This window comes from Hylobates moloch, unplaced genomic scaffold (assembly GCF_009828535.3).
Source record: "Hylobates moloch isolate HMO894 unplaced genomic scaffold, HMol_V3 SCAFFOLD_15, whole genome shotgun sequence".
In the NCBI taxonomy this organism is placed as follows: Eukaryota; Metazoa; Chordata; class Mammalia; order Primates; family Hylobatidae; genus Hylobates; species Hylobates moloch.
Genome location: NW_026652290.1, coordinates 803,610 through 823,624, shown reverse-complemented (window position 1 = coordinate 823,624; position 20,015 = coordinate 803,610). Strand labels below are relative to the sequence as shown.

The 20,015-nt window shown below is 43.3% G+C and overlaps 1 protein-coding gene across 2 annotated transcripts in view; it reads right to left on the bottom strand.

Moving 5' to 3' along the window:
• The window catches only part of RAB37 (RAB37, member RAS oncogene family), a 71,667-nt gene extending 64,944 nt beyond the window's left edge, over nt 1–6,723 (bottom strand). Inside the window, exon 1 of one of the 2 annotated variants that reach the window (XM_032177517.2) lies at nt 5,477–6,723. In XM_032177517.2, coding sequence (XP_032033408.1) covers nt 5,477–5,905 — 429 coding nt within the window. In that variant the 5' untranslated portion in view covers nt 5,906–6,723. The remainder of the gene's footprint in view (nt 1–5,476) is intronic. The other variant, XM_032177518.2, reaches the window with a different exon arrangement.
• Nucleotides 6,724–20,015: the final 13,292 nt, after the last annotated feature.

The following is a 20,015-nucleotide window of genomic DNA, read 5'->3' as shown; positions in this document are numbered from 1 at the left end:
GGAGTGCAATGGTGTGATCTCAGCTCACTGCAACCTCCGCTTCCTGGGTTCAAGCAATTCTCCTGCCTCTTCCTCCTGAGTAGCTGGGATTACAAGCGTGCACCACCACGGCTGACTAATTTTTGTATTTTTAGTAGAGACGGGTTTCACCATGTTGGCCAAGCTGATCTGGAATTCCTGACCTCATGATCCACCTGCCTCAGCCTCCCAAAGTGCTGGGATTACAGGTGTGAGCCACCGTGCCAAGCCTGGATGTTAACTTTAATCAGAAGCCAAAAGTGAGACAGGACATTTCAAATTGAGTCAGACATGGCATTTTCTTCCTGGGTCATTCCCCTGCAGCTACCCATATCTTTCTTAGGACACTTCTGAAATTATATAGAAGTATAGCTGTTTGTGTGCATGCCTTCTAGGCCACAAGCTTAGTGAAGATGGGAATCATTTGTGTCTATATTCTCGATAATGACCAGCCTAGTTCTTTACGCTTCGGAAATGTCCAATGCGTGTTTGCTGAATGAATCGATGAGGCATGCGGACTTTTGAGGGACATAGAAATTACAAGATGGGTAGTAGAAGAAGGAAGTGAAGAATAAGTGCAAGAGATGGGGGAGAGTGGCAGATATTACCTGCTTGCCTTTTCCTTTCACCCGGAAGAGGTGTTAGAGCAGTCGGAGGAGATGGAAATACTTTGGAAGACAGAGACCTGGTAATCCCTTTTCACCCGACAAGAACCAAGCCCTGGATGAATGGATGAGCAGCTCACGTTTTTCTGCCCCCCAACCCCAGTCTTTCTGAGACTGACTTTGTCCTAGGAATCGTTCGTCCCTCTGGAAGCTAGTCTGGTATGTGGGTGTTCCTTAGAGCCCTGGTGATGGGGAATTAGGAAGTAAGTGCTTGAACCAAAGCCCTTTTGTCCTAATTCACTGGTATCTGGGGCAAAAGCTTGCCCTCTCTGTGAAAATGAAATGAAAATCTTTTCATTTTCCTGGAGCTCAAGGTCAGACCCTGGCACAGGAGGGACCCAATCTGTGGGCCGTTCCAGAGTCCCTACCGCATACCATTGCCCTGGATGGCTCTTGAAGCTGGTGGCAAGAGAGAACTGAGAGTTCTCTAAGGAAAAGAGCAGCCAGGTTGCTCATTTGTTTTAAATTATTTAGCTGCATCAAATATTCAGATTTGTGGCAACAACAACTCTATTTAAAAATTCCAAGCACATGACAGATGAGCTCAACGTTTTCAGTCAGTTTCCAGCTTCCAGCCCACCCTATGGGAATCTTCTAAGAGTTACTTGGGCTTGCCTGGGTCAGCCTCCAACTATTGGGACCAGCTAAAGTGCAAGAGCTACACAATGCCTATCATGATATTTGGCATATGTTTTTCATATAAATGAATTTTATCAAGTCCCACACATCACCTCCAAGAGAAAAAAGATATTCAACTTAGGAAGTCAGAACTGGGATGTTTGCATAGAAGTCACGCTTTTTGTATAGACAGGTTGTGTGAGTTTGTTTCCATGGACTTCTGCCTGTGAAATATGTAGTGTGTGTGTTTCTGAGGCTGTCTGTGTATGAAGCTGCTACTCTTCTCACAAAGCTCATCATTTTAGGTGAGACTGAATGTGACACCCATTGAAGCCGCTTTGGAGCCCAAGATGCATGCCCTAATACAACCACTTTTTTTTTTTTTTTTTTTTCAGATGTAGTCTCACTCTGTCACCAGGCTGGAGTACAGTGGTGTGATCTTGGTTCACTGCAACCTCTGCCTCCCGGGTTAAAGGGATTCTCCTGTCTTAGCCTCCTGAGTAGCTGGGACTACAGGTGCGTGCCGCCACCCCTGGCTAATTTTTGTATTTTTAGTAGGTATGGGGTTTTACCACGTTGGCCAGGATGGTCTTGATCTCCTGACTTCATGATTCACCCTCCTTGGCCTCCCAAAGTGCTGGGAGCCACCTCGCCCAGCCAATACCACCACTTTTATTGAATGCTTCCTATATTCCAGAGATTTTATATATATACTTTACATTATATTATCTAACATCCTTCCTCAAAAATAATAAGGCAGGTATTATCATTCCTATTTTATAGCTAAAAAAAGTAAGACTCACAGATGTTGCTCAAAGTCACATCAAGGTTTGGCTTATTCCAAGCCAGGAGTTTCGTTTTGTCATGCAACAATATCTCTTCTCTGGCAAGTTTCCAGGACTACCCTACATAACATCTGCTGTGCTGTCAAAACGCGAGATGATACTTCTTCCTCTGTAATGATAATCTCTGGGGGAGGGTGTATGGCAAGTGGAATGTGGGAGGGGGGCTCTTGGGAAGCTGACAAGTTTCTATTTCTTTCTCTTGATAGTGGTTGCACAGGTATGTTCACTTTGTAATAATTCACCAAAGTAGACACATAAGATTCAGGATTTTTTGGTGTTTGTCATATTTCTTTTTGTTTTTTTTGAGATGGAGTCTTGCTCTGTCGCTGATGCTGGAGTGCAGTGGCGTGATCTAGGCTCACTGCAGTCTCTACTTCCTGAGTTCAAGTGATTCTCCTGTCTCAGCCTCTCTAGTAGCTGAAATTACAGGAGTGTGTTACCACGCCTGGCTGATTTTTGTATTTTTAGTAGAGACAAAGTTTCGCCATGTTGGCCAGGCTGGTCTTGAACTCCTGACCTCAAGTTATCTGCCCGCCTCAGCTTCCCAAAGTGGTGTTTGTTATGTATCAATAACAAATCTATTTAAAAAATCATTTCTCCATGCTGGGCATGGTGGCTCCACGCTGGGCATGGTGGCTCAAAATGCCAGCACTTTGGAAGGCTGAGCAGGTGGATCTCTTAAGGCCAGGAGTTCGAGACCAGCCTGGCCAACATGGTGAAACTCTGTCTCTACAAAACAACAACAACCAAAAAATTAGCCAGGCGTGGTGGCACATGCCTGCAGTTCCAGCTACTGGGAAGGCTGAGGTGGGAGAATCACTTAAGCCTGGGAGGCAGAGGTTGCAGTGAACTGAGATCACACCACTGCATTCCGGCCTGGGTGACAGAGTGAGACCCCACTTCAAAAAAAGAATTTATTCTAGCAATTAATGTTGGAGGGGAGCCCTGCTTCTCATGGACAGTAGACACTAATTAATCAATGGGAACTCCTTGGACTCTACTATATAGTTATTTTAAAAATAATACAAATAAGTTGATGCCCTACACCTTTACAAAAAGAGTTTTAAGTGGATCACAATAAAACATCATGCACAATCATAAAGTAGTATTAGGAGGTGGTTGTCTGCACTACATAAGAAGGAAAACTTTCCTTACATACATAGATCACTCTGCTGGGCACCGCAGGTTTAAGGCTGGCTCGTGCTCTCAGGGTGCTCACACAGCCAAGCTGATGACATCGAGCCTTTACTAGTAGTAAATAGACACTTGCCTTTAAATATGTTGGAACTTGTTGGAATGGGTTCCCACTCTTAATTTGCTGATCAATAAACTCAAAGGAAGTAAAAGTCTTCGTGGACTATATCCTACATCTCATGTGTGGGTTATTGAAATGGAAAATACCACATCTGATCAATATTTTGAACAATCTGAGCTCCCAATCTTAAAGCTTTCAAAATGAGTATTTACACCTTTATAGGATGGTATAAACTTAGAGAGACCCACATATCTAGTTGCCAGGACAATTTTGTAATTGATTTGTAATTATGTTCCTCTGCTTGCATAAACTTTTTTTTTTTTTTTTTTTTGAGACAAGGTCTTGCTTTGTTGCCCAGGCTAGAGTGGAGTGCAGTGGTGTGATTTCGGCTCACTGCAGTCTCTGCCTCCCAGGCTCAAGCAATTCTCCTGCCTCAGCCTCCTGAGTAGCTGGGATCACAGGTGCACACCAGCATGCCCAGCTAATTTTTGAATTTTTAGAAGAGACGGGTTTTGCCATGTTGGCCAGGCTGGTCTTGAACCCTTGACCTCAAGTGATCCACCGCCTCAGCCTCCCAAAGTGCTGAGATTACAGGTGTGAGCCACCATGCCTGGCCTCTTTTACTGGGCTAAATTTACAACATCAAATAGCACAGAACTTCTTCAAGTTTACTTCAAACTGTGATGGCTTTAAAATTTCTAGACTGGGATAGTTGTTATACATTTTTTCTCCTTCTCTATATCCTAGGAATTCAGAGACCTGGAGGTAGAAGACACATGGACTGTCAGATCTTGAGACCTCCTTCCTTCAATAGCTGATCTTCTTTCATTTGTGTCAGAAACAGGCAGCATGGCACAGAGCCAAGCATCTAAAACTTTATTGTGCATATTTATTCCTAGAGATCTTGTTAAAATGCAGATTCAGATTCAGCCAATCTAGGGTCAGGTCTTTCTATTGTAATAAGTTCTGAGGTAATGCCAATGCTGCTGGTCCATGGACAGCACACTTTGATGAGAAGTTTAGTAAGGATATAGAGGAAAGAATACTACACATGGAGTAGTAATTTCTGGCTTTTAGTATCAGCTCTGCCCTTTACCAGCTTGCTTTCCTGGACAAGTCATTTTGCCTCTCTGGATTTTAGTTTCCTCAAATATAAGCTGTGTGATAGAGGAGGAAGTTGAGTTAGGTTATTTCAAAGCTTGCATTCATAGACTCTTGAAAGTGATGTTTTGATTAAAAAACTCCACCTGTAGGATCACATACAGCCTTTCAAGGGACTAACAGGTGAACTGGCATTATCAAAGCAGAAAATATAAGGGCTGGAGCAGGAAGGCATGGCAAAGTCAGAGAAAGGGAAGGTGAGCCATAATAACTTCTATGGCAAATATAAGGCTTTGATTCTTTCAGAGTGATGGATTTTGAATTAAAACTGTTATCCTGAGTGAGAAAGGCTACCATTTTTCCCAACAACCATCTTAGGGGGAGACCTGCATTACTGAAAACTGAGTTGCATAAGAAGCTTGAGTGAAGGAAGCAATGGATATGTTAGTGCTTTGAAATAAGCAAATGCTTACAGGGGCTGTGAAGGAGTCATGGCTGGAGGGAAGCTTTCTGGAGCCATGAGGGAGTCTGGTTTGAAAACAGCAGTTCATCTCTGCTGCAGACCATTTCTCTAATTTCAGACAAATTGGCCAGAAATTCAGGTATTTGGCCATGGCTTGCAGACGTAACAGGGACAAATGCAATCTCCTACAAGGGTCAGGAGAGCAAAGGTGCCAGGGGTCACCCAGGGGCATAAATAGGCAAGGAGAAGGAGGGGGTGAAAAAGGAACACAGATGATTTAAGTGAATGAATGAAGCTTCTGACCATCTGAGCCTCTGGTGGCAGCCCTTCCCCAAGAGCTCACGCATCTCTATTTTGAGCAGGAAACAGGATCAGACAGAAAGGGCTCCCCAGACTCACAGATACAAGCTAGTTTCTCATTAAGTCCCAAAGCAAAGTCAGGGGAGTGGAGAAAACTCCTGGTGCTGGCTCCTCTTCCAACATAAGGTTGAGGAATACAGGAGATATTTACCTTATGTAGGACATGCTCGTTGAAGTCAGGGCCAGCTCCTCCCTGGTAGGAATCGGGTCTCTGCAGGTCCATGCCCGGCTTGGAGCTCGCCGCTCCGGCTCTCCCTTTGCTCTGCGTCAGCGCTTCCAGGAGCTCTGTCCGAGCTCCGCTGGGTGCGGCAGGCTCGGGTCTGAGCCCTGCGGGCCGGGCCGCATCCGTTTTCAGCACTGGACAGTTCCTCGCAGCGGCCGCGGCGCGGTACCAGGCGGTCAGGCGGCCACGCTCTTCCAGGACTGAGCGTTTCAGCACCAGGAACAGCGACTCCGCCGTTAATGCGCCTGGAACCAGAGTTCTGAGATCCTGTCCGCTCCAATCCCTGCCTCTTAGGACTCCAGGATGCTGGCAGGGACGCAAGATTTGGGTCCGGCTGGGGATCCCTGCGTATTTCATTCAGCTACCGGACTCCGGAGGCTCAGCACCCGGCTGCGTTCTCGGGGCACTGCGGTCCCGGGAGATCACCGTTCCTGATCCTGAGCGAACGGGCATCTCCGTCACCACGCAGCTCAGCGCAGCGCAGCTCTCCTCACACGTTTGCAGAGGCGAAGTCCTGCGGCGCTGGCGGCGCTTCTGTTTTTGTCCCTGTACAATTCTCTCCGGGATGTATGAGATAAATAGAGGTTCTAAGTCTGAGGTCAACAGTAGATGGGTCTTAGGTGTCCCCAAAGTCCCTGAAATATGCACAATTCTGTTTACCTGCGTTTTCCTAGGGAGAAGGTCCAGGGCTTTAATCACATTCTCTCCAGCACACATGACCGCAAGAAGTTAAGGACAATGGGCTCAGGAGAGGCAGATGGTGGTTTGGTTAGGAGCGCAGGCTCCAGGATTCAAATCTTGATTCTGAAAATTATTAGTTGTGCAACCTCGGGCAAATTAATCTCTCCTAAGTGTCCACAGAACGGAGATAATATTATAATAGTACCTGCCTCATGGTTTTGTTCTGAGGATTTAATGAGTTAATTCATGTAAAAAGCCTGTAACAGTGCCCGGTGTTTACTAAGAACTCAATAAATGTGAGCTACTATGCTCTCCTGGCAGGGGATGGAGAGCTCTGGCTACTTCTCCTATACATCAGGGGAGTCCTGCTGCTGCGACCTTTGATTGGCAAAATTGCATCATCACCTGGAATATGAGAGCATGAGGCTGACCACCATGGGAACAGGAGGCTGAGACTGTGGCCCCTGGGATTATTATCAGATTACTAAGAACAAGTCCTAGTACCAGCCACGGGCCCTTGGAGTCAATATCAGCATGGAAGGAAAGAGCCAGGCTTAGGGTTAAAAGAGTGCATTTTACTCCTGGGTTTCACTCCTTTTTGGCTGAGTTGTGTGAGCCAGATCACTCGTGTTCCCTGGGATTACTTATGTTTTCTCATCTGCAAAATAGGTAGAGTAATCTATGCCCACTTTATTGGGTTTGGGGGAAGAGTGAGACAATGTATACGAAAAGCCTTTATTTTCTTTTAAATTGTAAAGCAAATTACGTTTATAAGGTGTTATTATTGCTGGAATCACTATACTGTAGATACTCAATGAATATTGATTAAATGAACAAAGCTAGGGAACCAATGTGTTTGTTTTATGACATTCTCACTGGGCTGAATTTTGTTTTTGTTTTTGTTTGTTTTTTTGTTTGTTTTCAGCCTGTGACAAATACATAACATCCAATGGTTGGGGTTCTTAATGTGAGGTGGATAAATGGATGTTAGGGGAACTTTGCAACATTGATAACATTACACAAAGTTTTGCTTCTGTGCCTTTATCTGGGGGAGAAGAAATCTCCAGAAGACGAAATGAATCCCATAGATTTTATTAAGTTCTCAAAGTTGTCTATACTCAAAAAAAGTACAGAATGGATAGCTTAGACTCGCTCATCTTAACTTTCTCCTGAGCCTCCTCACCAACCCTGACTACTATAGATTCCAGAGGCTTTGCCTGGAACCTCACATTCCTTGGAAGGGTCACTCCTCAGGGTCTTGTTTGGATTTCTGAAGGTTCAGAAACATGATTCTGTTTGTTCAGGTTTATAAAGCAAATAGCAGAGGATCTGAACCAATCCAGAATTGATGATGGAAGGCTTTCATGAGAAATGATGTTTAAGCTGAGATCTGAAGGAAAAGTGGGCATTGGTCGAAGAGGGTGGTGGTGGTGGGGTGATTCCAGGCAAAGCGATCGGCTTTAAAGCAGAGGCTTTAAGATGTGAAGAGCTCAGAAAAGACCAGTGTGGCTAGAGTCCTGAGAAAGATGAGAGAAGGGTAATGGGAGACCAATCTAGAGATAGATAAGGACCAGATCATGTGGATCATGTTAAGGGTTTTGAACTTCATTCTAACGGCAATGTGAAGCCATTGAAAGACTTCAAGTAGGGAAATGGCATAGCTAGATCTGGGTTTTAAAGATACTACTTTGGCTACTGTATAGAGAATGAGTTAAGTCAAGAATGAATGTGCTCTTTTATTGATTTATAAAATCGATTTCTATATTATGGGCATTAATCCTTTGTGTCATAAATATTGCATTATTTTCCAAAATTTCTTTTCTTTTCTTTCTTGTTTTTTTGAGACATGGTCTCATTCTGTCACCCGAGCTAGAGTGCAGTGGCTCAATTAAAGCTCACTGCAGTCTCGACCTCCCGGGCTCAAGCAATCCTCCTGCCTGAACCCCCTGACTAGCCGGGACAACACGTGTGTGCCACCATGCCTGGCTAATTTTTGTATCTTTTTTAGAGACGGGTTTTGCCACATTGCCCAGGCTTGAACTCCTGGGTTTAAACGTTCTGCCTGCCTCAGCCTCCCAAGTTGCTGAGATTACAGGCGTGAGCCACTGCACCTGGCTGTGGATTACTTTTCAATGATTAACTTTGTTTATGCTTTTATTATACTGTATTAAAGTTTTAATCTTTAAGTTTGGGCTGAGCATGAGCAGGCATTAGCTAGGCAGATGAGATCATCAGAAGGCATATTGTTGAGTGTGAACCCCAAATATCTGAGACAGCTCTCAGTCAATTTAGGAAGTTTATTTTGCCAAAGTTAGGGACACACACCATGACACAGCCTCAGGAGGTCCTGATGGCATGCTCAAAGTGGTCGGGGGGCAGCTTGGTTTATGTATTTTAGGGAGACATGAGACATCAATCAATATATGTAAGATGTACACTGGTTTGGTCCAGAAAGGCAGGACAACTCAAAGTGGGGGGGGGGGGGCTTCTTGGTCAAAGGTAGATAAGAGAAAAATGTTTGCATTCTTTTGAGTTTCTGATTAGTCTTTCTAAAGGAAGCAATCAGATATGTATCTATCTCAGTGAGCAGAGGGATGACTTTGAATAGAATGGGAGGTAGGTTTGCCCTAAGCGTTCCCAGCCTGATTTTTCCCTTTAGCTTAGTGATTTTCGGGTCCCAAGATTCATTTTTCCTTTCACATGAGCAAACAATAAAAGTAAAGGAAAGTAGATATTCTTTAGAGAATGTGTCCATTATATAACAATACTATTAATTTAGAATTACATATGTTGTGTCTTCCTATTCTTTTAAATTTGTTAAGATGTGTTCTGAGGTCTTATCTTGGTGAACGTTCTAGGTGAGGTTGAGAAGAATGTGTGTTTCGTTATTGTTGGATAGAGTATTCTATAAATGCCAGTCAGATCGAGTTGATTGATAGTGTTCTTCAAGTCAACTATATCCTTTATGTATTGTATTCCTGCTAGATCTATCAGTTACTGACAGAGGGTTTTGAATTCTCCATCTCTACCGTGGATTTGTGTTTTTCTCTTTGTAGTTCTATTTGTTTTTGCCTCATGTATTTTGACACTCTGTTATCAGGTGCATGCACATTTCTTGGAGAACTAATTCCCTTTGTCATTAGGTAGGGGTCCCATTTACTCCTAACAATTTTTCCTGTTCTAAGTCTTCTTTGTCTGGAATTAACATCACTACTCCAGTTTTCTTTTGATCAGTGTGTCATATAACTTCTTCCATCCCTTTATGTTTAAACTTTGGAGTCTTTATATTTAAAGTATATTTCTTGTAGGCAGCATATAATTGGATCTTCCCCTTTTATCCCCTCTGACAATCTCTGTCCTTTAATTAGTGTATTAAGCCATTCATATTGAAAGTGATTGTTACTATATTTGGATTAATATTGACCATGTTTGTAACTGCTTTTTATTCATTTACAGATGCTACTGCTTCTGCACTCTCTGAGCAATTTATATGATTTTTTAAAATTTTTTCTTCTTTCAGAATATCAGTAAAAAATTCTTCTTAAAAAATTTTAGGCCAGGCGCAGTAGCTCACACCTGTAATCCCAGCACTTTGGGAGGCTGAGGTGGGTAGGTCACCTGAGGTCAGGAGTTTGAGACCAGCCTGGCCAACATAGAGAAACCCTGTCTCTACTAAAAAACATAAAAAATTAGCCAGGTGTGGTGGTGCATGCCTGTAATCCCAGCTACCCAGCAGGCTGAGGCAGGAGAATCACTTGAACCTGGGAGGCAGAGGTTGCAGTGAGCCAAGATCGCTTCATTGCACTCCAGCCTGGGCAACAAGAGTGAAACTCCATCTGGAAAAAAATTTAAGCAGTTCTCTTTAGAGTTTACAGTATATTCTTAAAACTAAAGTAAATCTACCTTCAAATAGCACTATTTCTGCTTCATGCGTAGTGCAGGTGCCTTAAAAACAGTATTCCTAAGTCCTCCCTTCCAGCCTTCTGACATTGCTATAATTTATGTCATTTATCCACATTGTATAATAATTACTGACTACTATTGTTACTTTAAACAGTTATCTTTTAGATCAATTAAGAATAGGAAAAATAAGATTTTTGTTTGACTTTCATTTATACCTTCTCTGACACCCTTCTTTGCTTCATATAGATCCAAGTTTCTGATATGTGTCACTGTCCTGCTTGAAAAAAAATTTTTAATGTTTCTTGCAAGGGAAGTCATCCGATGATAAATTCCTCAGTTGTTTGTCTGATAGTGTCTATTTCTTCTTCATTTTTTTAAAGAAATGGGATCTTGCCATGTTGTCCCGGCTGGAGTGAAGTGGCTATTCACAAGTAGGATTATAGTACACTGCAGCCCCAAATTCCTGGGCTCAAGTGATCCTTCTGCCTCAGCTTCCCAAGTAGCAGGAATTACCAGTGCATAGTACCATGCCCAGATAATTTTTTAATTTTTTTTTGTAGAGATGAGGTCTTGCTATGTTGCCTAGGCTGGTCTTGAACTTCTGGCCTCAAAGGATCCTCCTACCTCAGCTTCCCAAAGGGCTAACACTACAGGCACACACCACCATGCCCAGTGCTTCTTCATTTTTGAAGGATAATTTCCCTGGATATAGAATCCTAGGTTGGTGATTTTCCCCTCTAACACTTTAAATATTTTATACTACTGTATTTTTGCTTGCATACTTTCTTTTTTAAATTACTTTTTTCTAATTTTTAATTTTTGTGAATACATACTAGTTGTACATATTCATGGGGTACATGTTATTATTTTTATGTAAGTGTACAATGTGAATGAGCAAATCAGGGTAGTTGGGATATCCATCACCTTAAACATTTATGATTTCTTTGTGTTAGGAACATTCCAAATTCACTCCTGTAGTTATTTTGAAATATACATTCAATTATTGTTAACTATAGTCATCCTGTTTTCCTACCAATGCTTGCATACTTTCTGAGGAGAAGTTTAATATAATTTTTTTTTTAATTTTTTTTTTTTATTTGAGACGGAGTTTCTTTCTTGTTGCCCAGGCTGGAGTGCAACAGCATGATCTCGGCTCACCGCAACCTCCGACTCCCAGGTTCAAGCGATTCTCCTCCTCAGCCTCCCGAGTAGCTGAGATTACAGGCATGCACCACCACACCCGGCTAATTTTGTATTTTTAGTAGAGATGGGGTTTCTCCATGTTGGTCAGGCTGGTCTCGAACTCCCGACCTCAGGTGATCTGTCCACCTCAGCCTCTCAAAGTTCTGGGATTACAGGCGTGAGCCACCGCGCCTGGCAATTTACTATAATTTTTATTCTAGCTTCTCTGCAGGAAGCCTACTTTTTCCTCCTTAGGGTTCTTTCAAGATTTTTCTCTTTGTCTTTGGTTTTCCCAGTCATCACTGTGAGAACCTGGTGGGGTTTCTGGAGATAAAGTTCATGAAAATGTGGGTGCCCACCTAAGACTGACCCCCAGGAGCTTCTCACTTTCAAATTAGTCCACTCAGCCTCCAACAGTTCCTCAAAATTACCATAGAACTGTTCCTACCAGCTCATGGTTCCGGTGGCTTCTGCTCCAGGTAAGCGGATCTCAGCTGTGACTTTCTGGACGCACTTGTCTCTCCAGATTTCAGAGGAGCAGGTTTCCCCGCAAACTCAGTTCTCTGATGGTCCAAGAAAAGTCATTGATTTTGATCTTGTTCAGCTTTTTCCTATTGTAAGGGTGGGGATGATAACCTCCAGCTCTTCACTTGTCAAAGCTAAAACTAAAAGTCCTTCATTTAGATTAGAGTATTATCTTTCCTGGGAAAAATACCAAAAAATTTTCAAGCTCTAATCTTTTTTTTTTTAGCTTCATGCCCTTTGGGCCTTTTTTTGTGACATTCTAAATTAACATAATAATTTAAAAAGTCAAGTTATTCTCATAGTAATTACATTTTGGATTGATATCTTTCTGAGATTTGGGGCCATTCAAGTGTCTTTGGTAAGTACATTTGCAGACCATCTCTCAGGATGGGTGGCTCATTCTGCAGGGCTTCTGATTTAAAAGTTTTAGAAGTGACATTTTCTAATCCTGTCTCCATGTGCTAGGGAGGTCATTTGTATGGATAAGGACTGTCTCAGGCATGTTTCCCCAAACAGGGAGGGGCAGCTTTCTTGCCAGCTGTTAACTCTCCTCTCCTGTAGCTGCCTCTTGCCTCAGCTCCGTCTGCCTGGGAAACGTTTCTGCCGTATGGAGTCTTAAGGTGTGTTTCTAAGTTTCCTCTTCCAGTCCTAGTTATCAGGGTGTGAATATTGACTTTTCTGTGTTCAATTCCTCTTCTTTGTTCGTTTGTTTTCTGAGATGGAGTCTTGCACTGTCGCCTGGGCTGGAGTGCAGTGGCATGATCTTGGCTCACTGCAACCTCCACCTCCCGGATTCAAGCAATTCTCCTGCCTCAGCCCCCCAAGTAGCTGGGATTACAGGGGCCCACCACCACGCCCAGCTAATTTTTTGTATTTTTAGTAGAGATGGGGTTTCACCAAGTTGGCCAGGCTGGTCTCAAACTCCTGACCTCGTGATTCGCCCACCTCAGCCTCCCAAAGTGCTGGGATTACAGGCGTAAGCCACCGCACCTGCCAAGAGTGCTCCTTTACATGTTAATACAGAAGCTTTCAGCCCTTTGTTTGAGAATTATAATCACTATGATGGATTCTGTTTCCATATCTGTCATGATGTGAACTGGATAGGTACAATTTTTTGTTTGTGTCATTTTGAAAATTTTGGTCAAAGTAACAAATGCATATGCAAAAATTTAAATGGTATGGAAGGGCTTAGATATCTCTCTTATCCCTACCCTGAGTCCTTCTCCTCCACGGCAACTTCCCTCTGCCCTTGCTCCATTTTTTTTTTTTTTTTTTTTTGGCTCTGTCTGTTTTTAGTTCCTATAATGCCATTTTTTTTGTCTACCAGTTACAAACATCTGTTGACTAGTACCCTTATATTTCCTCTGCACAGTCTTTTCAATACAGTTATGCCACCATTTTCTGTTCCTCCACCAGTCAACTCTGCAATTTCACACAACAGACTCCAACCTCCATTCCTTGCTTTGTGAACCGTAGATGATATTTTTGGAGTCGCCAAGGTCTAAGATGAAGCTTTAGCATTCCTATCCTTCTTTTCACTTCTTTCCCCTGTCATTTCCCAACCTCTTTCAGATATACTTTTTAAAAAAAAACAAGTTTTATTGTATTTAATTAATTAATTAATTAATTTATTTTTGAGACAGTGTCTCACTCTTGTCACCCAGGCTGGAGTACAGTGGCACAATCTCAGCTCACTACCACCTCCACCTCCCGGGTTCAAACGATTCTCCTGCCTCAGCCTCCCGAATAGTTGGGATTACAGGCACCCACAACCACACCCGGCTAATTTTTGTATTTTTAGTACAGACAGGGTTTCACCATGTTGGCCAGGCTGGTCTTGAACTCCTGAACTCAGGTGATCTGCCTATCTTGGTCTCCCAAAGTGCTGGGATTACAGGCATGAGCCACCATGCCTGGCTTGTTAATTTTTTTTTAATTTTAGAATTATTTTATTTGTAGAAGAGCTGCAAAGTTAGTACAGAGAGGTCTGGTGTATCCCACACCCAGTTTCTCCTGCTAGGAACATCTTACATTCTTATGGTGTCTTTGTCACAGCTATGAACGAATACTGATACACTATTATGGAAGTTCATTTTTCACTTGCATTTCCTAGGTTTTTACCCAATTTCCTAATTCTGATCCAGGATCTAATTTAAGGTATCACATTATGCTCACTCTTTTTAATAATAGACCCATTGCTCAAAATCATGGCACAGTTTTAATCTGCGCTTTGTATTTTTATATACTTATTGTTTTCTCTGAAGTTTATGATTGCCTCTCTTTTTGCTTTTTGAGAAAGAAAATGCACGTCTTCGCCAGGCGTGGTGGCTCAGGCCTGTAATCCCAGCACTTTGGGAGGCCGAGGCGGGCGGATCACGAGGTCAGGAGATCGAGACCATCCTGGCTAACACGGTGAAACCCCGTCTCTACTAAAAATACAAAAAATTAGCCGGGCGTGTTGGCGGGCACCTGTAGTCCCAGCTACTCGGGAGGCTGAGGCAGGAGAATGGTGTGAACCCAGGAGGTGGAGGTTGTGGTGAGCCGAGATCGCGCCACTGCACTCCAGCCTGGGAGACAGAGAAAGACTCTGTCTCAAAAAAAAAAAAAAAAAAAGAAAATGCACTTCTTCTTCATTATGTTCCTCATATCTTCCAGCTTTCCACTCTTTGGTATGCATTCCATTCTTTTCTTGAATCTCAGTGACTTTGTGTTCTGATATGGATTGGCTTCTTTGCATTAGATAATGACTTTGTTTTACTTCTTCCCCCTGAGTTTCTAATTTACTTTTTAAATTTTTATTTTTTGAGACAAGATCTCACCTTGTCATCAAGGCTGGAGTACAACGGTGCGAACATGGCTCATTGCACGCTTGACTTCCCAGGCTCAACTGATCCTCCCACCTCAGCCTCCTGAATATCTGGGACCACAGGCATGAGCCACCATGCCTGGCTAATTTTCTGGAGAAATGGAGTTTCACCATGTTCCCCAGACTGGTCTTGAACTCTTGAGCTCAAGCAATACTCTTGCTTTGGCCTCCCAAAGTGCTGAGATTACAGGCATGAGCCACTGCTCCTGGCTCTAATTTGTTTTTAAACATTGAATTCAGGGCCTTCAACAGATGCTCAAGGCTCATTTTCTAAGCTCTCATCTACATCATCTCACAAACCTCTCTGACACAGTGTTCTATCTGTTTATTCCAAGAACTGGTTGTCTTCTGGGCCTGCTGCATAGCTATAGCTCTGACATTTTCCTTTAGTTCTATTCTTACACGGATTCAGTATTTCTGTGGCTCATTTATTCTGCTTTCTTGGTCTACTCTCTCATGAACTTGGTTTACTTTTCTTGCTTTATTCCTCATGAATAAGTATTCAAAGAAGTGACTTAAGAATTTGCTTAAATAATTGCTTAAGAAAGAGAGCATGGGAGGTGAACTTCCTGAGTCTTTACATATCTGAAAATGTATTTGTTCTGCTCCTACTCAATTTGGGCTGGATTTGGAATTCCAGGTTGAAGGCTCTTTCTCGGGGGTTTGAAGACATCATTGCATTGTTTTCCTGGATACTCTTAGGAGTTAATATTGCTAATTGAAGTGCTGCTCGTAGAAAGTCTTTTGCTAGACTAATTCCTCTGCCTTTGGGGATGGCCTGTTTTAGTATTTAGTATTTATTTTTTGCTTTGGAAGCCTTTCTTTTCTATTATTTTCTCTTTCTTTCTTTCTTTCTTTCTTTCTTTCTTTCTTTCTTTCTTTCTTTCTTTCTCTCTTTCTTTCTCTTTCTCTTTCCTTTCCTTCCTTCCTTCCTTCCTTCCTTCCTCCCTCCCTCTCTCTTTTTCTCTTTCTTCTCTGTCTTTGCTGGAGTGCAGTGGTGTGACCTCGGCTCACTGCAACCTCTGCCTCCCAGGTTCAAGTGATTCTCCTGCCTCAGCCTCCTGAGTACCTGGGATTACAGACACATGCCACTGCGCCCGGCTAATTTTTGTATTTTTAGTAGAGACAGGGTTTCACCATGTTAGCCAGGATGGTCTGTCTTGAACTCCTGACCTCAGGTGATCCATCCGCCTCAGCCTCCCAAAGTCCTGGGATTACAGGCATGAGCCACTGCGCCCGGCCTCTAAAATCTTTTCTTAATCTATGGTTTTCTGATATTCTGCATGAATTTATATAACCATATGCCTATTTATATCTATGGTGCTGGGTACTCAGTCTACCCTTTCAGTCTGAAGATGTATGTCTCCTTTCCTCTCTGGGAAATTCTCTTGATTTAATTTTTTTCTCCCCTTAATTGTTACTATTATTTTCTGAAGTTCCCAAGTAGTCAGATATTATCATTTTCCATCTCTTTGTCTTTTTTGCTCTATGAACTAGGATATTTCCTTACTCTCATCTTTAAAATCCTTACAATGCATTCATTACTTTTTAGCAAAATTCTTTTCAGTTTCCAAGAATTATATTTTTGTTGCCCAGGTGTGGTGGCTCATGCCTAATCCCAGCACTTTGGGAGGCTGAGGCGGGCGGATAACTTGAGGTCAGGAGTTCGAGACCAGCCTGGCCAACATGGTGAAACCCTGTCCCTACTAAAAATACAAAAATTAACCAAGCGTGGCTGCATGTGCGTGTAATTGCAACTACTTGGGAGGCTGGTGCTGGAGAATCACTTGAACCTGGGAGGTGGAGGTTGCAGTGAGCCAAGATTGCACCACTGCACTCTATCCTGGGAGACAGAGTGAGACTCTGTCTCAAAAAAAAAGAAAAAAAAAAAAATATATATATATATATATTTGTTCTCATTTAAATTTTTTAAAATTGTGGCAAAATATATGTAGTATAAAATATACCATTTTAACCATTTTTAAGTGTACAGTTCAGTAGTGTTAAGTGCATTTACATCGTTTTACAACTCATCTCCAGAACTCTTTTTGTTTTGTGAAACTAACGCTCTATACCCATTAAACAACAACTCCTCATTCTGCTTCCACCCAGCCTCTGGCAACCACTTTTCTACTCTCCATGTCTATATGCATTTGGCTAATCTAGGTATCTCATAGGAGATATGGGTATCTCATAGGAGTGGAATCACACAGCATTTTTCTTGTTGTGACTAGCTAATTTCACTTAGCTTAATGTTCTCAAGGTTCATCCGTGTTGTAGCATGTGTCAGAATTTCATTTCTTTCTAAGGCTGAGCAATATTATATTTGAGAATATGATATTATATATTAATATATAATATTATATAGGATGGCTTCTTTGTATTTAGATAACTTTCTTTTTCTTATAGTATATAATATTTATTCTTAGATACAATATATTAAATACAATATATTATATTGTAATCTTAGAAAGAATACAATATAATACAATAATATTATTGGCTTTCTTTTTTTAAGACAGAGTCTTGCTCGGTTGCCCATGCAGTGGCACAACCTCGGCTCACTGCAACGTTTCCCCCGTGACTAAGCTCTGGGCTGTTAGAATGGGTGAGGGGTGCACTGCAGGGAAGGGGCAGCCTCCATATGCAAGCACCTCTCCGCTCCCCCTCTGGCATGCTTGGATGGGGATGGAGGTTTTGATTTGTATTGACCTAGGAGGAACAATGGTGCTGTCTCCTTCCTTGGGGCTTTGGAGAAGATCTGTTCATTTATTCTTCCTTCCTTTCATTCATTCTTAGCCAGGTACTGTGCTAGGTACTCAGGATAAATAGACAAAAGAGCTACAGTTCCTGACTCTAAACAGCTGACAGTCTACCACTTGTGACTAACAGGTGCAGAAAGATCATATCGTGGGATAAGGGTCATGATGGTGCATGAAGGAGGCAGTGTAGTGCAGTGGCTGAAAGCTCAAGCTTGGACCCAGCAGACCTGGGTCTGCGCCCTGACTCCACTGTGTGTTATCTGTGCAGCTTTGTCTATTATTTCACGTTGCTAATCTTCACTTTCCTCTTTCAAAGTGTCATTATGAAGATTAGATGAAAGAATGCGGCCGGGCCCGGTGGCTCAAGCCTGTAATCCCAGCACCTTGGGAGGCCGAGGCAGGTGGATCACTTGAGGTCCAGAGTTTGAGACCAGCCTGACCAACATGGTGAAACCTCGTCTCTCCTAAAAATACAAAAATGAGCTGGGCGTGGTGGTGTGCATTTGTAATCCCAGCTTCTTGGGTGGCTGAGGCATGAGAATCGCTTAAACCCGGGAGGCAGGGGCTTCAGTGAGCCGAGATTGCTCTATTGCACCCCAGCCTGGGCGACAGAGCAAGACCCTGTCTCAAAAAAAAAAAAAAAAAAGAAAGAATGCATGGTAAGTGCTGAGCCCAGTGCCTGGTATATACTGGGTACTCAATATGGGAGCTGTCAATTGTGAATAACATGAGCATGCCAGAAGTCTGGAGGGGGGGATGGCCGCTTGCTCTGCCTGGAGGTGAGGAGGAAGGTGGGACTCGGGGAGGGCTTCACCCAGGAAGTGGCCACTAGGCACAAAAGTTTCCTTCCCTAGAAAAGTCCCCCAGTGATACCTTCTCCTGTCCCAGCATCACAAGGAGCCACCTTTTTGACCATTGAGAAGCAGCCTCTAATAAGAGAGGGCCTCTGTAAGGCCACCCAGGCCCTGCCCATGATGCCAGACTTCTGCTGCCGTGTCGTTTGCCTTCTCTATTGGGTGCTTTCTGGGAGATACAAGGATGCATGATGAACAAGTGAACTTTTATTGTGACAACAATGTGTCGCATGATGTCATAGACTCTTTTGCACGTATTATCTACTTAATGTTATCCAATACTCCCCTGGAGGAGGCTATAATTCTTCCCATTTTACAGATGATGAAAGTGAGACTCTGGGACCTTAAGTTAATCACCAGGATCCTGCAGATGGCAGACAGAGCCAAGATTCAGTCCCTAGTGGTCTGGCCCCACGTTGATACGCTTTCCACCATCCTGCAGCTGCCTTCTGCTTGTAGAATCATCAGCCGAGAAGTGTGGCTCAGGAAGGGACTTTGGAGCTTTGTTTGGTGCTTTTAGCTCCATAGTTGGAAAAACTCTCTGGCACACTGAACTTTGTTGATGCCAAGTTCGAACCTATCCTGCCACTCAGTCAGGATCAGGAGGAGGACATGCCAAGGGGGTCTGCCTCTCCAGAAGTGTACAGAAAGTGCTCGGTGACATCGCCATATCTGCCCCAACACCATCATTCCTGGGACATACAGTAGCCACTCTTACCTGGAACCTGTGGCATTAAGACTACCCCCATGGGGCCGGTCATGGTGACTCATGCCTGTAATCCCAGCACTTTGGGAGGCTGAGGTGGGCAGATCACCCGAGGTCAGGAGTTCAAGACCAGCCTGGCCATCACGGTGAAACCCCGTCTCTACTAAAAATACAAAAAATTAGCAGGGCATAGTGGTAGGCACCTGTAATTCCAGCTACTCGGGAGGCTGAGGCAGGAGAATTGCTTGAGCCTGGGAGGTGGAGGTTGCAGTGAGCCAAGATTCAGCCACTGTACTCCAGCCTGAGTGACAGAGCGAGATTCAATCTCAAATAAATAAATAAATAAAATGGAAAAAAGAGAGAGAGAAAGAGACTATCCGACTATCCCCATGGGCTAGGACTCCAGGAGCTTGTGGTTCTTCTTTGTTTTTGTTTTTGTTTTTTTGAGATTGAGTCTCTCTCTGTTGCTCAGGCTGGTGTGCAGTGGAGTGATCCCAGCTCACTGCAGCCTCGACATCTTAGGTTCAAGCGATCCTCCCAACTCAGCCTGCCTAGTAACTGGGACTTCAGCGCGTGGTCCTTCTAATGGTCATCAGCGCGGTAGTGCTCTCCTGTAGCACAGAGCACAGCAGCTTCAGGCTGTGGGAGAAGCGGCGTCTAGGCAGCCTCCTTCATTGACTGCCAGGCTCTTTGAAGCTCGCTGCCTCCTCCTTGTGGACATTTGTCTCCAGGAGAGTCTCCGAACTTGGTGACTGTGTCATCAGAGAATTGATAAGCTCAACAGCCCCAGGGAGGAGGAACTTCTATTGCCCAGTCTTCAGGGAGGGCCAGTCGAAGTATAAAAAGCCAGCAAAACTTACCTGTGCTTCTCTCAGCCACTCTTTCTGCTCTATTTCCTCTCTCTCATGTGGCATACCCCTCTTTCCATGTGAGAAATATACTTTTAGGAGAGAAGATATGTCGTTTGCATCATACTGTGATTTTAAAT